At 41.9% G+C, this 20,428-nt stretch overlaps 1 protein-coding gene across 1 annotated transcript in view; it reads left to right on the top strand.

Moving 5' to 3' along the window:
* TAF3 (TATA-box binding protein associated factor 3) overlaps positions 1-20,428 on the top strand; it is a 114,015-nt gene that overhangs the window by 67,751 nt on the left and 25,836 nt on the right. The window contains exon 3 of the mRNA XM_017807821.1: positions 15,191-17,007. Within this exon, the coding sequence (XP_017663310.1) occupies positions 15,191-17,007 (1,817 nt within the window). The remainder of the gene's footprint in view (positions 1-15,190; positions 17,008-20,428) is intronic.

Below are 20,428 nucleotides of genomic sequence, written 5' to 3'. Positions count from 1 at the left end.
AATTCTTCTGAAATACAAAAAGCAAAGTTAGCAACAGAAAGTGTATAGTTATAGTGTGATATACTGACCTTGAATGTTGTGTTTCCATCATGTGTGTTCTGTCAGGTCAGGAGGGCTGATCCCCTGGTGTCTGTCAGGCTGCTGGGGGGAAGGTTTCTCTGCTGCAGCTGTGGGACGCTGCCAGGAGGAGCAGGGTGTTCTCATCCCTGCCTGCTCCTTTCTCCCCCTCTCCTTTGAGCTGGTTAACCATTTGATGAGAATAAATGTTGGGTTTTTTGGGGGAAGAAGGAGAGGAGAATTTTGGCTTGTCCTTCAGCTCTCTGACCTGACCTGCCCTGTGGTTGTACAGCCCCTGGATGTTGTGGGACGAATGTGGACGAAGCCAGGGTAACAACGTGCAAAAACCATCTAAGAAAGTCTAAACTGTCAGTGCCTCGTGTCCCAAGCTGTTGGTCATTGCAAGCAACTTCGTCCTCTCAGGCATTATATTAGAAGCCAGAAGACCCCAGGAGATCGTAACCTAATTCGTCTTGGCTGCAACGTGCCAGACGGATACATTCCCGTGGTTTGGCACAGTGACACTGAACTCACTATTTTAAGCAAGAGAATCTGTACCTTAGTGACCAAACTGGGATTGTTCAGCTATTCCTGCAAAGTTATATATCTAAAAGTTAGATATCTAAGCCCTTTCTGAAAGTAATGAATGCTGCATGAGAATATGAGGTGTAATTACTTTTTAATAACTGCTGAGCTACATCACATCTGAGCAGCTTCTTATTTGAGAGTGTCCCGAGGCATTTTTTATTTTGCTGGATGTGCATAAGAAATGAAGCCCTGGTAGCTACACCTGGTAGTGACAGGTGTGAGACAGAAGAACTCAGGAGTGAAGAGACCCTCCCTAAATAAGACCTCGAGGACCGAAACTTGCACGATTGAGAATCATGTGATGGAAAAAACCCAGCAACCAATTGCTACCCGTGCTCAATCTGGCTTGTTTCACATCTCCTTTGACCATGTGTCCACAACATACTCTTTTGTCCCATCTTCCTTATTTTGCCCTGGAAATGCTTGTTCAGTGTAACTCCTCTTTATCTCCTCTTGCTGCTCTTGCTGCTTCTTACAAGTCCCATGTTTCATGGGTTTCCTGGGTCTTTTGTCCTTCACCCTTTGCTTCAGTCTGGCCTTTGGCCACCAGTCACCTTCATGAAAGTATTCTGAGTGACATGAAAAGCAAATGTATTCTTCCCTCATCTAGTTTTCATCTTCCTGCTAAATGCTAGACAAAAAGACAGCTCAGAATGAGGGACAAGAAAAAGAAAAAATACCTGTAATACAGAATAGTTAATATTTTCTGGATTTTGGAAGGGGCAGCTAATGAACTGTAGAATCACAGAATCATAGAATGGTTTGGGTTGGAAGGGACCTTAAAGATTATCTGGTTCCAATTCCCCTGCCTGGGTAGGGACACCTGCAATGAAGAGGTGGAAAAAAGAAAAATAAAAGGTTGAAAGAAAACAGAAAATCAAAACAAAAAGAAAAAAACAAAGAAATGTGAAAGAAAACCTTCAGTGTTGTTTCTGTTCCTGATTTATCCAGGCAGTAGTGGGGGTGCAAGGCACTATTTACAAACCTAATTCAGGTCCCTGTGGATTTACAGTTTGAATTGGGAGGTGAGAGAAATTAACGGGGAAAACCTCCCTCACTTGGATTTATTTCTCTGTAATACACCCCAGAGCGTAGTTCATTCTGGGGAGAGGAGGGAACAACAGGTTGTTGCTGCTAATAGGATTTGGGTCAATTCATAGGTAAATCTCTCCTCCACCCCACAAAACTCATGAAGACAGAGCTGGTAAAGGTCTGAGTTCATGCAACAGGGGTTTAGAAAGAGTGGCAACAAGAGGGGGTCAGATGGATAGCTGCAGATTAACTTTGCATCAGCTGTAAAGGCTTTTGTGACATTTCATGACTAAGGAAAGTTTGGTATCTTGAGATAAAAAACTTCTCTTTAGTTTTTGGCTTTTTGGGGGTCTTTGGTGATCATCAGCTGGTGTCCCTGAGAATTTCAGTCCCCTCTCAGCGGGGAGTCACCTGGTAGTGAACCAGCCTGAGGTCTGTGGAAGGGGAAGGTTGCATGGGAATCCGACAACTCTGAAATGAAGGATTTCTATTTTTTTTATGTCCGAGTGGAAAGTTAATGTTACGTAAAACTGCCTACTGAAGCCAATTCCTTCACTAAATTTGTTTTCATTTGGGTTTTTTCATTCCTCCCGTGTGTCCAAGAAAAATATTACTTAGCTAAAAGGCATTAATTCAGTTTAAATCAGAGTATCAAGCCCTCTGAGTCTAGGACCGATGTGTGCACAAGTTTCTTGTTTAAATTAAGCCTGCTGGTTGCTGGCTTGTTTGTTTCTTCTGCTTTCCCTATATTCAGGATGCTTATCTCATAAACTGCTAGAAAAATAATGGCAGAGGACCATTTTTTTTAGATAATTTAGATGGAAAAGCAATATCCTGCAGAATTTCTATTTCTATAATCAAGTATGTCCCCAATCCAGCTTGTGCAGAAACTTGATCAAAATAGATCCTTAACTCCTAGTTAAGCCTAATTAGGATACAGAGTTCAATACAAAGCCACTTCTCATTTTCCTTTGCAATCAGCACATCATTTTTGTTTTGTTAAAGGACACAAGTTGCATCCCTTAGATAAACAGCTTGGGCAAGCTCTGCAAAACAATTAGTGCATCTTTCACATGGTCTAAACTTGATTGAATAATTACTCAAATAATGGTCAGTAATGGAATACATAGGGTTATCTCCTGGCTAATCCTCAGGTAATGGAGTTGGTGTATCTCTGATTTTTCTCTTAGCTGTTCCCAGTGAACAGGAGACTGAGACAAAAGTGATTATGGGAAGTGCAGGGAGTCACTGGAGGCCAGCAAGGAAAAGGAGGCCTTATCTTAAGCAATTAATCAAGAAAACTCCTATTGTGGGACAATTATTCAAAGCTAATTCTAAAATAGCTTTAGAGCCTGAGGTCCTGAAGGTTTTTTTAGCGTGGGTTTTTGTTTTTGTTTTGTTTTAAGAATTTTGCCAAGGTCATTGGGAGCACTGGGGCAGCCCTTGCATCCAAATGAAGGCTGTGGCATGAGAAGAGAGTTGAGTGTAAAGTGCAGCTTCACAAAACATGGGCCTTGAGGTCCTTGTCAAAGCTGTAAAGTTTTATTTTAAAAAATGGGTTGGAATGTTTCTAAACAGAGACAATATTCTAAAACTTGCTTAATGCTCCCAAAAAAAATCATAGAATCACAGAATGGTTTGTGTTGGAAGGGACCTTAAAGACCATCTGGTTCCACCCCCTGCCCTGGGCAGGGACACCTTCCACTAGCTCAGGTTGTTCCAAGCCCCGTCCAACCTGGCCTTGAACAGATCCAGGGATGGGGCAGCCACAGCTTCTCTGGACAACCTGTGCCAGGGCCTCACCACCCTCGGAGTAAAGAATTTCTGCCTTATATCCATTTTAAACCTACTCTTGTCAGTTTGAAGTCATTCCCCCTTGTTCTGTCGCTCTTGTAAAATAGGATCCTCTCTTTGCATCCATTGCAAGTGATGCCAAGAGAAGTATTATCACAGTCATTTCACCTCCATGCTTAGCTCTCCTAGTGTACCTGCAGGACTCTGATGTCTTTGAATCTCTCTTTTATTCTTTTTCTCTGATGTTTTTCACAGCTTTTTGCTTAACTTAATTGTCCTAAAAAGTCTTGCAGCAACTGCAGACATGTAGGATTGTTTTGTGGCTCTGGCTTTGCAAAAGACCACGAGGTCTTTCCAGTTGTGTCCCCAAAAAGCCCTTGTACAGTGAGAGCATCTAACAGACTCCCGTGCTCTGTTTTCAGCCTCTGAGCTCCCTTGGAAGTGAGATTTATTTGAAGATGTTGCCATGATCCATGAGGTCCTACGGAAAGAAGCAATACATTTTAGCAGCTGTCCCTGAAAAATTATAAGGTCACCGGAAAAAAAAGAAGCAGAGGTTTTAAATTGGATGTGGTTTAAATTTTCCTACGGCCTCCTGAATCGGGCTCCTTGCCGGGGAGGGAAGCTGCCCACAGAGTTATTGCTCAGCACAGTCACCCCGTGCTCCCGGAGCAGTGTTTTCCCAGCGGTGCTGACAGAGGCATTTTGAACCCACCGTGGCGTCTCAGGCCGTCCGATCCGGTGTCAGATGGCTCTGCGGTGCCGCCAGGGAAGTGCTGCTGGATGGGTGATTGCGCTGCCCTGATTAGTTTTCTCTCTGCCTATGGGCACCTTTAGCAGGGCAGGGTTACAGGGAGAGCCAGGACACACATGTGCTCCTGTACGGAATGAAGCAGAGAGGCTGGAAGACAAAGAGAGTCACTAATTGGATTTGTAGCTGTAAGAAAAAAAGCTCTTAAAGTAAACATTTTCCTCTCTTTAAGTCTTTCCTTGGCTTCTTTCGTGAAGGCCGCCTGAAAGTATCTGTTTCGGGGGTGAACCCTTCCCAGCAAATTTAATTTTGAGGCTTGTCAAGCTTTATTAAAACCTTATCATCAGTGATTTCCTTCTCTGCTAGATCAAGAAGATTGTATTTGTTATGGGATTCGTATTGTAGCTCAAAATTCATCCCAGCAAATGGGGGGTTTCATATATGTACCAGGACACACCAGTGCCAGTTCAGACTGCTGAAATCCGGGATGTGCGTGGTCAGCACATCCTCCTGAAGACTTTGGATGCTGTTCAGAGTCGTCAGCTGGAACTGCATTTGCGTTTCTGAGTTAGCAACTGTTAGAATAAACTTGTGGCTCTGCACGGCAAAAGCATTCCTAATTGCTGCTGGTATCCCTTAAACAAATGAGTGGATAGACCCATTCCCAAGAGCTGCAATATTTGGTAAACACATCTGGGTATGGTGAGGCTACGTATAGTAAGACACAGGATGAACACATCTTTTTTTTACTTGGAAAATGTAGTAATTCCATTCTCATTAGTGAGAGCTTCCAGTCAATGGCAGGGCTTTTTTATTTATTTTTTTAATTAAATTTCAGTGACTTGTCTTAATTCGTGCCACTGTGCATTGATGCCACAGATCAGAGTGTCACCTAGCAGAGTATACAGGCTTTTTCCAATTTAGTCTGGAGCACGAGACCTAGTTGACTTTTTTATACCTCTCAATTCATCTATTGGAAATAAACTTCTCACTCCCCAAATCTTCCTCATTTTTATAAAATATTTTTTTAGTTGCTGGGAAAATACTTAATTTCCTTTTCTTACCCAATGAAGACAAAAAGATGGATGGAAGAGTCTCTAAATACGTGCCCTGTTTGTTGAGTTTGGTTTTTTTTTTATAGTGCCAGGACTAACCAAAGCACTTTGAAAAACACAGATACGGTTCTTGCCCTGAGCTTCTTTATCATTTGGATTCAAACGTGCCCTTGCAATTGCAAGTGATGCACAAGAGGAGGAGGAGAGGAAAGGCAATTAATGGCCAAATGAGTTGTTGAACTGAAAAGTTATTTGAAGGTGATACAAACACTCAGAGCCTTTTTTATGGCAGCAAAGTTGCATCTTTGTCCTGCATAACCAGAGTGATGAAGGTCTTTAAGCTGCACTGAGCCAGAACTTCCTTCTGGGAATTCATTTCTGCAGAAGCTCCATCATGTGAACAAGAACGTAACAGATTAAGACCCAAAGTAGCCCAGGATTCTTTTTGAGGAGTAAAGTGAGTCACAGGCAGACACAGGTAATTGTAGCTTATCCCAGACCTTGTCTGGCAGAGGAGTTCTCCCTCCATGTGGATTTTGTGCCACACCTGGCACAGAGATGTCCGTGTTTATCATCTGAACTTTGAGATGAGCTCATCTTTTGATAGGAGACCACTGTCTTCATATCCCCATTTCTTCCATGCCAAACATCTTCCCTGTGCTGATCAGTATTGCCACATCCTCCCCTCCCACCTCTGCCACAAAACCAGTAATGAGTTGGGTCACTAATGATCTCTGGGCTGAAGGGCACGTTAGCTATTTATAGCAGCAATATAAATAGAAATATGCTTATTAGTACAATCTAAAATACCCCACCATGCCATCGTGTCTGTCTCTTACTTGCTGTCTCTGGGACTCCTGAGGATGAGAAATGTGACTCTTAAATTCTAGAACCTGGGCTCTAAACCACATTTCTGCTCTCACAGATGTGTTACACAGAAAGCAAAGCTTTTTTGAGTTTAAATTCTGAACTTTTGGGGAGAAAGAGTGAGGTCTGAAGTAATAGACTGAAAGAAATATGTGCTGTCTGTGGGATAGTTACGCCTTCCTATTTCTGGTGTTCTTTAGCTCTGTTGCAAAGTAAGATATTAATTAAATAATCACTGTATTTTTTCACTGCTGAATCCAAGTACCCAAATGCACATGTAGGTTGAACATCAGTGGAGGACTAAAATTCTGCAATGCCAGGTAAAAATTATTAGTATGGAAGAGGTACAGGTACCCCAGTGCAATAAATAACTAGTCTGTTCCTCTGCCAGGGGGTACAATAGTTGCTTCCTAAAATATTTGTAAAAGCCTGGGGGTTTTTAACCTAGGATTTTATTGAAGGTAGAAGAGTGTATTTTCTTATACAAGACCATAATATAGAAAAGGAAAAGCACTGTAAAATCCTTCCAGATGTTTATATGGGTTCAGTGTTTTTGTTTTTAGTAAGATTTGTGATACTTGAAAAGCTGGTTTGGAAAGCTCAGCCAGGAAGATTAGATACAGAGGTGCAAAGTGAAAAGGCTGACGGTCTGCTTTCCTTTTCTCAAGAAAAAAATGCATATAAACCCCTCGTATTATATTTGGGAATTATTAGATACAGATAATACAATGTGGATTTTGAGTCTTTAGATCGTAAATTTGATCTTTGCAAGAGGAGCGGTGCAGAATCTGAGTTGTAACGGGGATTCTCATCCAGAAATACTCCTGGGAAGATTATTAAAATACTTCAGGTACTGACATCGGCTACAAAGATCTACTTGTGCATATTTCTTTAAAGGGGGGGAAAAAACACCTTAATACACAGTATTACCATAGCCAGGCCCTATTATACTATTGTAATCATAGCTGAAGCAAGAACGGTGATTAACGATGGCAATTTATTGTATCTGACGAGGGGAGAAAATAGGAGATGTTGTCGTTATCATAAATCATATCATAAATAACCAAAGAGAAGCACTCAGAAAGCTTGTGTGGTGTCAGCAGCAAGCCCTTTCAGGCACGTTAGCCCAGGATGTAGCCATAGAAACCCCAAAGTCATATTGTTATCTTAGTCTTGCTGCAGTTATGTGATACAACAGTATTAACATATAGATTAGGCCATTTATAATACTAGGTGTCATTTCAGGTTGGCTTGCTTATATAGCAGTTTAGTTTTTTATTGTGCCGAATGTGAGGGAAACGCTGCATTTTTACAGGTCAGTATAGAGCCATTTATAACGTATGGGCTTCACACCTCTGTCAGTCTTGCTAATGTACTCTGTTATTGATTGGTTGTACTCTATGAATTGTCATTGCCTAATTACCTTGTCTTTGCTAATAATTTTATTTTTTAGAAGTCAAAATGCTCCTTTAAAGGGAAAACCTCTGTGCCTGCACGTGTGCTTCGGGATGAGTTCCCGGTTCTTTTAAGGATGGTACACCCCGGAGGGAGCAAAAAGTGAAATAAAAAGCATGGAGATTAATCCAAATTTTGTTTAGAGGTTTTCTCTCCCTGGCTCCGTGTTTTGGTCTAACAGTGGTGGTTTTCACATCACACTCTGCTCTGCAGACTTGAGGGAGAGACTCAGTCACAGATAATTCAGAGCAACACCAAAGTGACTGAGGCAAGGCTGACAGGGAGCTGGTTGGTTCTCACACATCCTCTTCCTGCAGATGCTTCTGGAGTTGTGTCTCCTCTCCATCCAGAGCTGCATCACAGCTCCAGGCACATCAGCCCAGCACTGCTGTGCATTCATGTGTGTGTGACCTACAAAAACTGTTGAGCCACTGTTAAAAAGTAAAGAATTCAAAAAGTGAATTCTCCCTCATTGTATTTAGATAGAAACACCGTTTTGCTTGCTGTAGCAGCACAGATTCAGGACTAATTTTGTCAGGTCAGAGAGAGATGGTGAGTGTAGCAGATAACAATCTGCCAATACTGTTTTTCTGTCCCCAGCAGGGATCTGGCTGTGCCATTCTAAGAATCCTACGTAATTTGGCTTCACAAAATTGCATTTTTTAAAAAATACTAGAATAGGACAGCCACTAGTTAAGTACTTAGAAGTGTTAATCTCATTGTATCTGTATCCTAAAGCAGCACTGGAAGCCCAAGTTTCACATTATACCCTTAGCCAAGATCTGATGCCCAGAGTGATGCTCAGCACCTCTCTCCTATTCTTTCCAACACCCTTAGATTTGTGTGATCCCGAGGTGGGATTTTTACTTTGCCAACTGTACAGTAAAATACTTTGTCTTTGGTTTTTTCTTCCACCCCCAGATGTATTTCCACCTGAGTCAGCCCATTAAGTCACTGCACTATGGAAAGGGGGCAAGATGATGGTATAAGAAAGGAGCTGCAGGACTTTCCTCTGACTTGTTCTAGCCCAAATGTTTGAGTAGTATCATGACAGACCAGATTAGTGATTTGAGCTCACCAGTAGATAATCTTTCTTATTTTAGCCTTTTTTAGTTCCCCATTCTGCACAAATGCTTGTGCCAGGACAAATGAAAGAATTGGACTGTTTCTTTTTAAAGGAGCAAGGTGATGTAGAACTGCAGCTTTAGGAGTTGTGGTTTGTTTCTGGCAAACTATCAATACCCTGTTCTCATGCTCGCTGGCAGTGTCAGTGGAAATATTTGAGACACGTGGAAGATGAGCTCCTTTATGGTGCTCTCTTACCAGCTCTCTTCCCGTAGAAAATATCAACTGGAAAATGCCAGGGTTTGGTGATAACTTGGTTGATCTTATACAGTAAAAGAGAAATCTGTTGGTTTATCACCTGTTTGGTAAACAGGTCACATCAGTGATCAGTTGTTTTCATAGAGCAGAGGAATTACAATTATAAATATACATATATACAAAAGTATCTCTATAAAATCCAGTTTTTTAAGCTGCAAGTGTATTGCAGGTATCTTAGTGTCTTCATATTGCATTAGACTATCAGGATATTGGCCTGTAGGATATCAGGATTGAATTTTGTCCCTCTTCCATTAATTTCCTTTATGGACTACAAGCACACTTTCTGTTTGTTTTGGGAAAGGCCCATTGTTATTACAAGTTAAAGAGATAAAACATATCATGGCGTAAGAAAAAAACCCTTTATTTTAAACAGAAATCGAAAGCCCCTGCTTATCAGGATATGATAGGGATGTAAGCTCTTGACTTAATGACTTAAAATTTCCAAAAAATTATCTTTGGCTTCATCCCATGCTTTAACTAGACCATAGGAAAATTATTCTGGAAGTCTGCAGGAAGTTTTTTTCCTTGTTTTTTTTTTTTACTAAAACGTTTCATATGTTGGGTGGGAGCGATCTCTTCCTTCCTTGCATTTGAGAGGCTGAGCTGGCTGTGTATAAAACCCCCAGCTTGATATCCATGCACTCCTAAGGAGTGTATGCTTGGAAAGAAGGATGAGTTGAAGATTTCAGTGCAGGCCTTTCCACATTACTTCCTTTCCTGAGTCCTAATTTTCCTTAAAAACCCTGACTCTCCCAATTCCACACTTAGGGACTTGGTACCACGCAGTGCAAAAGAGCAGTGAGACTGATATGAACAGAAGTATGTGTGAAAGAATTCCGAGATCTGTTGGCATGCCTTGTTTGGCCACTTTGCATTCTGTTAGAACACAAAATGTTCAAGTCTGAAAAGAAAAGGGTTATGGAAGAAATTTAATTGTTGAAAATAGTCATGTATGAGTTGCGTGGAAACATCTGCTCTTTGTGAGTTGTATCCTCACTGGGTTTGCTCTGATAGCTGATACTTTTTATCTGCCATACTACAGTTAATATCAAATACCAAATGCCAAAATCTTGCATTATTGTAATAACAAGAGTTGGCTTCCACAGGAATTGTTACCTCCCAGAGCTTTGTGCATTTAATATGTTAACTGTAGCATTGGAGGTAAGACCTGCTGTTACTAAAATCAAGTTATTCTTTCTGCAGCAAGTGGTGTTAGGCTTTAGGCCAGCGTGTCTGACTCTGCTTCACCTTGTACCAAAGAAATACTGGTTTATTCTTAAATCTGCATGTCTTACCCAGATGGTTTTATCCTGTCACCACCCTGTGATGTAACAAAATATTAATCCAGTTCTCAGGAGAGAGACTGGAACTTTGCTTAAATTAAATATCAGCCAGCTGACAGGGTAGGTTTTTGGCAGGGCCAGGATATGAGCAGAGATCTTGTCTTTCCCAGTCTGTGCCATGTTCTCTAGGACACCAACTGACTCTAAGTGCTTATGGTGCTGTCTCTGAAGCTACCAAGTAAAAAGTCTGGTAATGACCAAGATGATGACAATTCTAATTTTATAGATGTATTTATATATAATAGGTTTTCTTGTTTGAAAAGTGCTCACACGTAGGTGCCTCTCTCTTCAATCAGGTGAGTTTTGCATTTGTTTTTCCTGCCTTCACTCATTGTTGTAAGAGCAATGTGTGCTGCCTCCTCTCTCAAGGCAGCCAGGAGAGCATGACAGTGTGGTAAGGGTGATTGCACTTTTTTTCCTGCAATAAAGGCAGATTTTCTGTTCCTTTGTACCCTTGTATCAGTTTTAGGGACAAATAGTCCCTAAACTTGGACGTTCATTACTGAAGTGTTGAGTATTGCTGTCCTGAAACTGAGCTGCAGCCAAATTAAGCAGGTATAAATTCAATAAACCTTTGGTTTTGGGGTCCCTGCTGTGCTACTGGAACATGATGTACCAAGAAATAGAGTTTGAGCTTCTTTAATGTTTTTTACTTAAAAAAGGTGCAGGAGTTTCAGTTTCCTGACTGAACTGTTCAGCTTAAGAAATTTTCCAGCATTTGAAGTGGTGACAGATCCCCACAGTTTGCATTTGGGATTCTAATGCTTTCTGTTCAGAAATCCCAAGGAGCTACATATTTATCAAGTTCAGCTTTTACAGCACCTCTGTGAGATGGAATTATCATCGTTTGTCAGATGGGAAGGCAGCAGGACGTAGTGTAACCTGCCCAAAATCATGCTGCAGACCCGTGTCAAGACAGGAGTGGCTTCCTTCCTCCCTTAACTTCAAAATCATCCTTTCATGGAAGTGAACTTGCCTTCTCACATAGACACAAATGATGTTGTTACCCATTTAGGTTGGAAAAGCCCTCTAAGTTCATAGAGTACAGCCATCAACCCAGCACTGCCAAGGCCACCAATAAACCAAGTGCTAGATCTACATGTTTTTTGAACACTTCCAAGGATGGTGATTCCACCACTTCTCTGGCTTATCCTAGTACTCTCGAGTAAGAAATGCTGTCCTGATTTCTCACAAACAGCATGCTGACAGCTCTCAGCTTCTTTCATTTCAGTGACAGACAAATCCAGTGCTGAAATCATCCCTCCTCTATCCCGTGCATGGTCTGATCCCAGGCTCTGCACAAGGGGCAGGCTGACATCATAAACAATTGCTCTCCATGGCTTTAGTAATGTGAGCATTAATATTGATCCAGCACTGACTCCTCTAACGACCAGAAAAAAAAATGTATCTGTTATCTTGAGAAACCTCCCAAACAGCTCTAGTCTCCTTTCATTACAGCAGAGAGTTATGAGGGCAGATGGCCGAGGTGATATCCATTTGACCTGTAGATGCTAACTGGGGTTGGATCATTAATAAGGTGGCCGGAGATAGGGAGAAATGGCAGTGAAGAGAGTTAAAAAGCAATCCCCTGCACAAAGGATGGCACGCCCAGAGGTGCTGGATAGGGAATGAGATGGACAAAGGTGAGAAAGTGGCTCATCACCAAGTCAGGCAGATCACACTTCAAACCTGATGTTTTCCCATATTTAGTTCCTGCTCTGGTGTGAATCCTTTGGGAGGAAAAAGAGCCGTAGGTCTTGAACCCAAGATAAAAATTTCACTTTCTCTAATTACCAGCCCCCCCCCAAAAAAAGAAAAAAAAAAAAGTGCTTCATTGTTTTCTTCCACGGCCACAGCTGCGGTGGCTCAGGTTTGAAAGCTGCTGCCTGGCAGAAAACCAGTCCTTGCTGAGGATCAGACCATGGCCTCGCTCCAAGAGAAATTTGGATTTCATTTGACCACGATAGGATTCCAGATTGTCATCTGAGCATGTCTGAAAAGTGGTGAATGTGTGTCAGTAGTTAAGTGCTCGTGAACTTCCTTAGTCCCTGGATTGTTCAGGACTGACCCAGGCAATTTTTTCCAGATGTTTTGGGGAATCCAAGTCCATATAAAAGGGATGGTAATGCTTCTGCTTCCTTACTAAGTTGTCTTTGTGGCTTGCAGGAATGTGCATGAAAGCTGGAGCCAAGACACCCCGATTTCTAGTCTCACCTCTACAAACTGCACTTTAACCTTTCCTGCCCTTCCCTGGCACCTCCACACAAGATCACAGAAGCTTCGTGGGCCCGCTGCAAACTTTACTTGGCCTTATTAGAAAAAAAATAAGCATCGCTCTTTTTTTATTGTACAAAACTCCGGTCCCTGTTCTCCAAACCTCCTCTGAAATTGTTTTTTCGCTTTTGATCCAGCAGCTGCTGGTATCCTGCAATCCTGAGTAGGTAAAACATGAGAAGCACCTTGGGATGGGAAGAAGTTATAAAAATATGAAATATTTCAGTGCCCTTCCGTGAGACACAGTGTAACAGAGAGGCTGTTAAAACGGACACCAGGCAGAAATCTTTAGCAAATAAATGTTCTGATTTTTCTAGTAAATGTAATTTTTTTAATGCAGCAGTTTCTCTTCCACTTTATTGACTCTTTTTATCCCTGTGGTTTTTGTATTAAAATGGTATATGTTGCTATCTCTAAAGTCTGCATGATCAAACCCTATCTTCCCTAATATTTGAATCTGGCTACACTTTTCATCTTGCGGCTGAGGCAGAAGATTTCTCTAAATCCTGATTTTAAAGTATAGTGTTTGTTTTAAATTTTATCTCTCTTTTAAATGAAAACAAACTCTCAGTGGTGAACTGGGTGGAATGGGGTTGGGAGGGAACTGCTGGGTAGCAACCAGTGCTGTGTGACATCTGATGAATGCTGATTCTTCATCCCCAAAACGCTTCCGAGCAGGTGAAGGCAGCTGATTTCTGCAGCAGCTTAAACAGGGATTGAAATGACTTCCATGATGGGGAAGCAGGTTTTTGTCCCCCATAGCAGGTGCAGGCTCAGTCCACAGTGATTTCTCAGTTATACTCTAACTTTGCAGTTTAAAAAATTTAATGTCAGTGCCCAGCCAGGCAAAACCTAACTCCCTAACATTTCTGTTTTTCACGGAAGGCTAAGGCTTTATCCTCAGGCAAAGTCTTCTCTCTGGGATGGCTGCTGTAAATCCTCTGGGCCCTGGCAAAAGCCAGACTTGCTAGCTCATTTTACTTAATTTGTGATGCTGGCAAGATTTGTGCTGCAGCCCAGGGCTCTTGACTCAACTCCTCTAAATCAGAGCATTGACACATTACAGTAGAGAAACACCAGCACAGAAAACCTGAAAATAAACTCCTTGAAAAGAGATATTTCAGAAAGATGCTGCCTAAACAGTGTTAGTGGAACCGTTCAAGTTTCTCGGTGTTTGCTTCTTTAAAACCACCTGTTCATTAAGAAGTTGGGCTTTAGCCACTGTCCTGATAAATGTTTTTTACTACATATTTCTTGTGAGAATCTTGGGGCACTTGATATCTTTCCTCAGAAACCCTGCTAGACAAAATGTCATGAGTTTTTGCAGCTGGGTAAACAGAGATGTGGGGTAAAGTGAAGTGAGGTTGTCTGTGCAGGAATGGTAACCAGCATAGGTGTAATGATGTAATTACTGCAAATATAAATGTGTCAGGTTAATGCCTGTGTAGACATTCTTATTCCGGACTAAGAATCCTTTTTCCTGCTTGGGTAATTCCATTTTGAAAGTGAGGAAGTGTATCCAAGAGGATAAAGTGCTTGGCTGTGGTTGGGGAGATCAGAGTTTCTTCTTAAACCTGTTGTGGATTTACTGGGAGATCTCAAGTGAATTTTCTCCTTTCTCTGCAGCATAACATCATGTGTGGGCCTGAAGATGATGTTGTGTGTAGGGAAAAGAAAATAATTGCTATTAAACAAAAAAACCAGAGCAATCACACAGGTGGTGTCCGCACTGGCTTGGACCAGTTGGTGCCTGATGTCCACACTGTGCCGCTTTCAGGTTTATCTTGTTTTCACAAGCTGGTTTTTTGTCTCACAGCCCGAAATCTCACTTGCTCTGGAGCACGTTAGGTGTATTCCTCTTTCATCTTGGTCTCACTGCTGCAGGAAGCCAGCACACGCACTCCAGGGTTGCTCCATGATGCAAACAAAACAACAGAAAGGGGGTGGGGTGGGGAAATCCATTTCAAAGGCATGTTCCTGATCCAAACCAACACACACACACACACACACACAGGATGCTGGGGTATTCCCATACAGTCATATCAGAGACAGAACCTGGGAGGTTTAATGGGACTTTTAGTCCTCTTCTTTACCCTTTATACTGTACTGCTTCAGGAAAAACAAACCAGGTCCAGGAAGACATTTTCCTAGTGGTTAATCTGCAGTCAAAATTATGAGATATAGTCAAGACAGGCAATTCTGTTTAATTTTACTTTGATGCTGTGTTACAGCAAAAAATGTTTCAGGCTCTCTCCCTTCATTTAAAAAGGAATGAGGAGGTAATCATGGCATTTTTGAGTAGAAGTGGCACTTTGGACCTGCTCCATGAGCTCTGCCACCATTGGTAAGCTCTACCTGTGCTCGTGGGTTTGATGTTGCACTGCCATGAGGGCACCTGCCAGTTCCAATGGTGGCTGATGTGAGACAGGAGATGCCACATGTTCCTTCCAGGCAGACTAGTAAGAAGCTCTTAGGTGGCCAGTTATCTCTTATGGGCTGAGATGCATGTGAACATTTGCTCTGATGCTCGTTTGTCTCTGTAAAACACATTTTAAGTATCCTAATACTTTTTAAAATGTTCTTTGTTACAGAAGAGGAAGAGGAACAGGTACCTACCGATGGAGGTACATCTGCAGAGGCCATGCAGGTCCCACTGGAGGAAGAAGGAGATATGGAAGAGGATGAGGCAATTAATGATGAGAACTACTTGAGTAAGGGACCGTTAGAAAGTCCTGATGCCGAGGAATTCCCACCCATGAAACGGCCAAAACTATCTGTTTCCAAAGGGGACACCTTGGACGTAACTCTGGAACCACGTGAGCCTCTCAGCTCAATAAATACTCAAAAAGTACCACCAATGCTTTCTCCAGTTCATGCTCAGGACAGTACAGACTTAGCCCCTCCTTCACCAGAACCACCGATGTTGGCTCCCATTGCAAAATCCCAAATGCCAACCCCCAAAACTTTAGAGGCAAAGCCGTTTGTACCCAAAACAAAGTCCAAAACAAGTTCTCCAGGACAGAAGACAAAATCACCTAAAACTACACCCTCACCAGTGGTAGCTGGAAGCCCCATACGTTCACCAAAAACTGGATCCAAAGAAAAGAAGTCACCAGGTCGCGCCAAGAGCCCAAAAAGTCCTAAAAGTCCAAAGGTTCCTGCTCATGTTCCACAACCGCCGGTGAAGGCTGAAATACCTAGTAGAACCCCTCTGGCTGCATTAAGTGACAAGATTGGAAAGGAAAACATTCAAGTAAAACAAGTACAGGCACCACCTGAGCCTCCCCCCAAGCCAAATATTGACAACCAGGTGAAGAAAGCACCAGTAATGGACAAGACCATTGACGATTCCATCGATGCTGTGATTGCTCGTGCGTGTGCGGAACGAGAACCGGATCCCTTCGAGTTTTCCTCTGGCTCCGAATCAGAAGGGGAAATTTTTACCAGTCCTAAAAGACTTTCTATTTCAGAGACTACAACTCCTAAACCTTCTGTTTCTGCCAATAATGCAAATAAGGCAGGAGCAACTCCAATACCTGCCTCAGGTGGGACTTCAAGTTCAGACATTTCATGGACAATGGATGACTCAATTGATGAGGTCATTCGGAAGGCAAATATGGGGACACCTTCTAATCCACCCACCAACTTCACTTATTTCTCCTCTCCTTCTGCGTCACCACCAACTCCAGAACCTCTTCTCAAAGTCTATGAGGAGAAAACCAAGTTGGCTTCATCGACAGAAGTGAAAAAGAAATTGAAAAAGGAGCTGAAAACAAAAATGAAGAAGAAAGAAAAACAGAAAGAAAAAGACAAAGAGAAGAACAAGGAGAAAAATAAGGAGAAAGAAAAGAACAAGGAGAAGGATAAAGACAAGGAGGGAAACAAGGAAGCAAAGTTTCAGTGGAAGGAACTACTCAAAGAGGATGATCCTGATCCCTATAAATTCAAACTAAAGGACTTTGAGGATGCTGACACAAAAGTAAAGTTGAAAGATGGCAATACCAAAAAAGAGAGAGAGAAACATAAAGATAAAAAGAAAGAGAAGGAGAAAGGCAAAAAAGACAAGGATAAAAAAGACAAAGAAAAACTCAAAGATAAGGGTAAGGAAGATAAGATAAAGATGCCATCAGCACCTCTTGTGTTACCTCCCAAAGAAATGTCTGTGCCCTTGTTCAGCTCACCATCTGCCATGAGGCTTCCCAGCATGTTACCTTCCTTGTCTCCAATGCTTCCTGAAAAACTGTTTGAGGACAAAGAGAAACCAAAAGAGAAAAAGAAAGACAAAAAAGAGAAGAAGAAAAAGAAAGAAAGGGAGAAGGACAAAGAAAAGGAAAAGAAGGAGAAGGAAAAGGAGAGGAAAGAAAGAGAAAAGAAAGAGAAAGAGAAGGAGAAACACAAACACGAAAAGGTAAGCTGGTTGGATGAGTTCAGATGGCACAGTTGCTTGGAAAATCCACATGGATTCCTGTGTTTGCTGCTGAGCCTTGTCCAAGAGCTTTGAGGAGAAGTGGGATTACAGGTTTGGTGTCTTTTAAAAATAACAGCTCCAAGGAAGATGTCTGCCAAGAGTTTCAGGGATTGTCCCACCTCTTTGGAAAACAACACAGGTGAATTTCAATTCTGTGAATTTGAAATGTGAGATTGTCCTTCTGGTTTTCCTCAGCTCACTTTTCACCTGGAAAAGCTGGGGCTCAGGCTCAACAACAGCACACACACAGCGAAGGGATGCGGTGCTGGGGTGCAGAAATTTTGTTCTGTAGACTTCCACTAGTAGGGCCAGCAACCCTGTACCTTTCATATAAACTTTAAATTTTGTTCCTAAAAGTCTTCTTTCAAAGCCTGGAAATTCCCAGGTGGACAGAAATGAGGAGCAGACTGCCTTCAAGCAGATGAGTTCCCCACTTATCTCAGGTGCTCAGAAGAGCTGCTGAGTCTCCTCTTAGCCAGTCTGCCCCCTTGTTGCTCCAGTTTGTTTGAAGTAAGAAAACTGTTTTCAAATTATGGTCTAAATGTTCAAATGTCACCTTTCGTTTTGAGCCTTGTGCTTGAGAGAGAGAAGGCAAGAGCTAATTTTCAAGGGGTTTGAGATCCTTTCACTCCTGTAACTCTTTACTGATTTACATCAGCCAAAGATAATTTCTCCTTTCCAATATCACCTAATCTTGAGAATATATTTAATATTTAAGAAATGAAACCAGCATATTTGCATGTTATCAGATTTGAAATCCCATTAGAAGCAGCTCCCCTAATTCAGGATTTGCTCTAATTTTTTGTCACTTCACCTTATAATACGTATTAAATTGTTAATATTGAAAAGAAAGAAGAAAAGAAAGAGATTGTCTTCATATGTGATAACCTTGGATGCAGGATTTCCTAAATCTCTATCCTGAGCATTAGGAAACACTGTGTAAGTTCTGGTTTTACCAAGATACTCTTTACATCCTCTTTTGATTGTGATTCTTGGTTTGTACAAGCTCAGATTTGGGACATTTCCCACTCTCCTTTTTTGCCACTGTTATGTCTCCTGCTGGACTTGCAACAAAGTGCTGATTTCAAAACTTGATATATTTTTAAGTTGACAAATGTTTTTTTCCATGGAGAATCTGGGTGATCTGGAGACCATTTGGGAGCTGTGGATGAGTTGGTGATCGACAGGGTGGTGGCCCAGTTGTGCATGATAATTTAATGTCTGGTTTTAGACTGCGACAACACTTTCACAGATTCCCCATTTTGTCTGTCTGTCTGTCATCACTGAGAGGTTTTGTCAGTATTTCACTGAGAATTTCTCCAGAGATTTCTTTTTAAGTTAAATGTGGGTGAATATGAAATAGAGGCAGTGAGTTGCTTGTTTTCCATGCATTCAGTTTTACATTTCTTCTGCAATTCTCTGTATCTAGTTTGCTTTGGAGCGATATAGCAGATACATAAACAAATACAAACCGGTAAAGCTTCGGTATAGACTGAACAGATATATATATGTGGGGAAAAGGAGTTCAACACTAATAAAAACTTGGACAAATTAAATTGACAAAGCTACCCATTGCCCTGGCAAAAAGTCCCTGTCAAAAGATAAACTTTAAAGCTAGAATGCATGAAAGAGTCCCCAGATAGAATTAAAATTTAAACTGATTCTTGAGAGATAAGCTTTTTTTAAATCCACCTCTTTGCTGCAAGTCAGGATTTTAAAAATAAATTTCCCCTTTAAATCTCTTGAGCGATTTTCATTTTTTGCAAGGCCGCACTGCTGGTGTCCTGGAAAAATGGAGAGTTAGAGCTTTATCAGTTGGTGCCCTGAGGTATGTGGCAAAGAAGCTAAATCCTTGAAGATTAGCAAAAAAAATGCAGCACATGGCAATAAGGGGCTTATATGACTACTAGTATTAGTTCAGGTGAAAGAAGTATTGCTTATACATAAAACTGGACAAATCCACTGACAATGTATTTTTAGTTAGCTACAAAGGAGTCTTATATTGCTGGACTTTACCTCTTTGGTGATTTGGGAAGCTTAGTAATCCACTGTAAATGCTCTTCTGCTGGCCCCAATTCCCAGTATTACTCCAGAATGCTGCTCTTTCGTTTTAACCCCTAAAAGTACATGTTTCCTTAATTTAGCTTTTAGATCACACAATGACTTATTTAGCCAGCAGTTGTGCTGCAAGAGCAAATGATCAAGTTACAGCTCGGACGTTTAATCTTCCATGGCGCGTCCGCTCCGGAGGCGTAAGCACAACCTGGAAGATGAGTTTGTGGGCTCACTGCAGTTCCAGCTCGTGATGGCCAGTAGAAAATATCACATTCCTATTTCTGATATTGCTACACTTAAACAAAAGAGTGACTCAGCTGTAACGTTCCCATTTTTTGAGTCTTGGTATAGTTATTACCTAAGTGTGCATCCCATCCTGCTGGGGAGTTGAAGCTTTTTATAAAGTTTTTTTGCCCTGCGCTGCTGAAAGACACGGAACAGCAAACAGAACTCTGCAAAAATGGCAGAAAGCAGAAGTTGAAGGCATCATACTGGGAGTGTTTGATGGTGGCACAAGGAAGAGCAGCTTTGGCACAGGGCTTGCCTGCAGCTCTGTGCTCCACAGGAGTATTGGGAGCTGCCCTCGGAGCTAGAAAAGGAGACAGTGAGTTGGGGCACTGCCTTTCATGCTCTACCAAATTAAAAGCAAACAGTTGGAGCAGTTACACCCCACTTGTACTCCAGAGATTACCGGGCGTGCTGGAGGAGTGACTGAGCAGCTGCTGACCCAGTTTCAGCAAACCTTAATGCGCTGAGCTGGAAACTAAAGTAGTTGAGGAACTGCTTCATGAGAAATGGAGCCATCCTTGCATCATAGCAGGGCTTGCCAGAGCTGCCCAAAGTCAGCTTCCCTCGCTCCTGAGTCAAAATCATGACATGGATGTAGGGGAAGACCAACCTAGGCAGGATATAACTGTGGATTGCTCCTTAATTTGCTCTCTACTTCAGTCATGCAAGCCCTACACACAAACCCACGTAGTAGAAAGATGCTTCCTATCCTCTTGCATCAAAGGATAAGATTTAGGATTGTGGTGGAGCCCTGTTTTCCTCTCCCAGCAGATTGGGATGTTGGTATCTGAGCATAAAGAAGTGGCTTATGTGCTTTTCTTCTGCCACATGAGCTCACACCACCATTGTTTAGAGCATCTTGGTAGTATATAAATAATAGTGCCAAGGACCTTTATAGATGGCGTGGGTGTCTCTCTGTGCTGTGTGCTGGAAGCTAAAACAGCAGTGCCTGTCTTAGGAAGTTCTGTATTCCAAACAGGCAGTACAGAAGGAGAAGAAACCTGCAGGAAAAGAGGTA

The sequence above is a fragment of the Lepidothrix coronata genome, unplaced genomic scaffold (genome assembly GCF_001604755.1).
Source record: "Lepidothrix coronata isolate B3197 unplaced genomic scaffold, Lepidothrix_coronata-1.0 Scaffold20, whole genome shotgun sequence".
NCBI classification, from domain to species: domain Eukaryota; kingdom Metazoa; phylum Chordata; class Aves; order Passeriformes; family Pipridae; genus Lepidothrix; species Lepidothrix coronata.
This window is presented reverse-complemented; position numbering and strand designations above follow the sequence as displayed.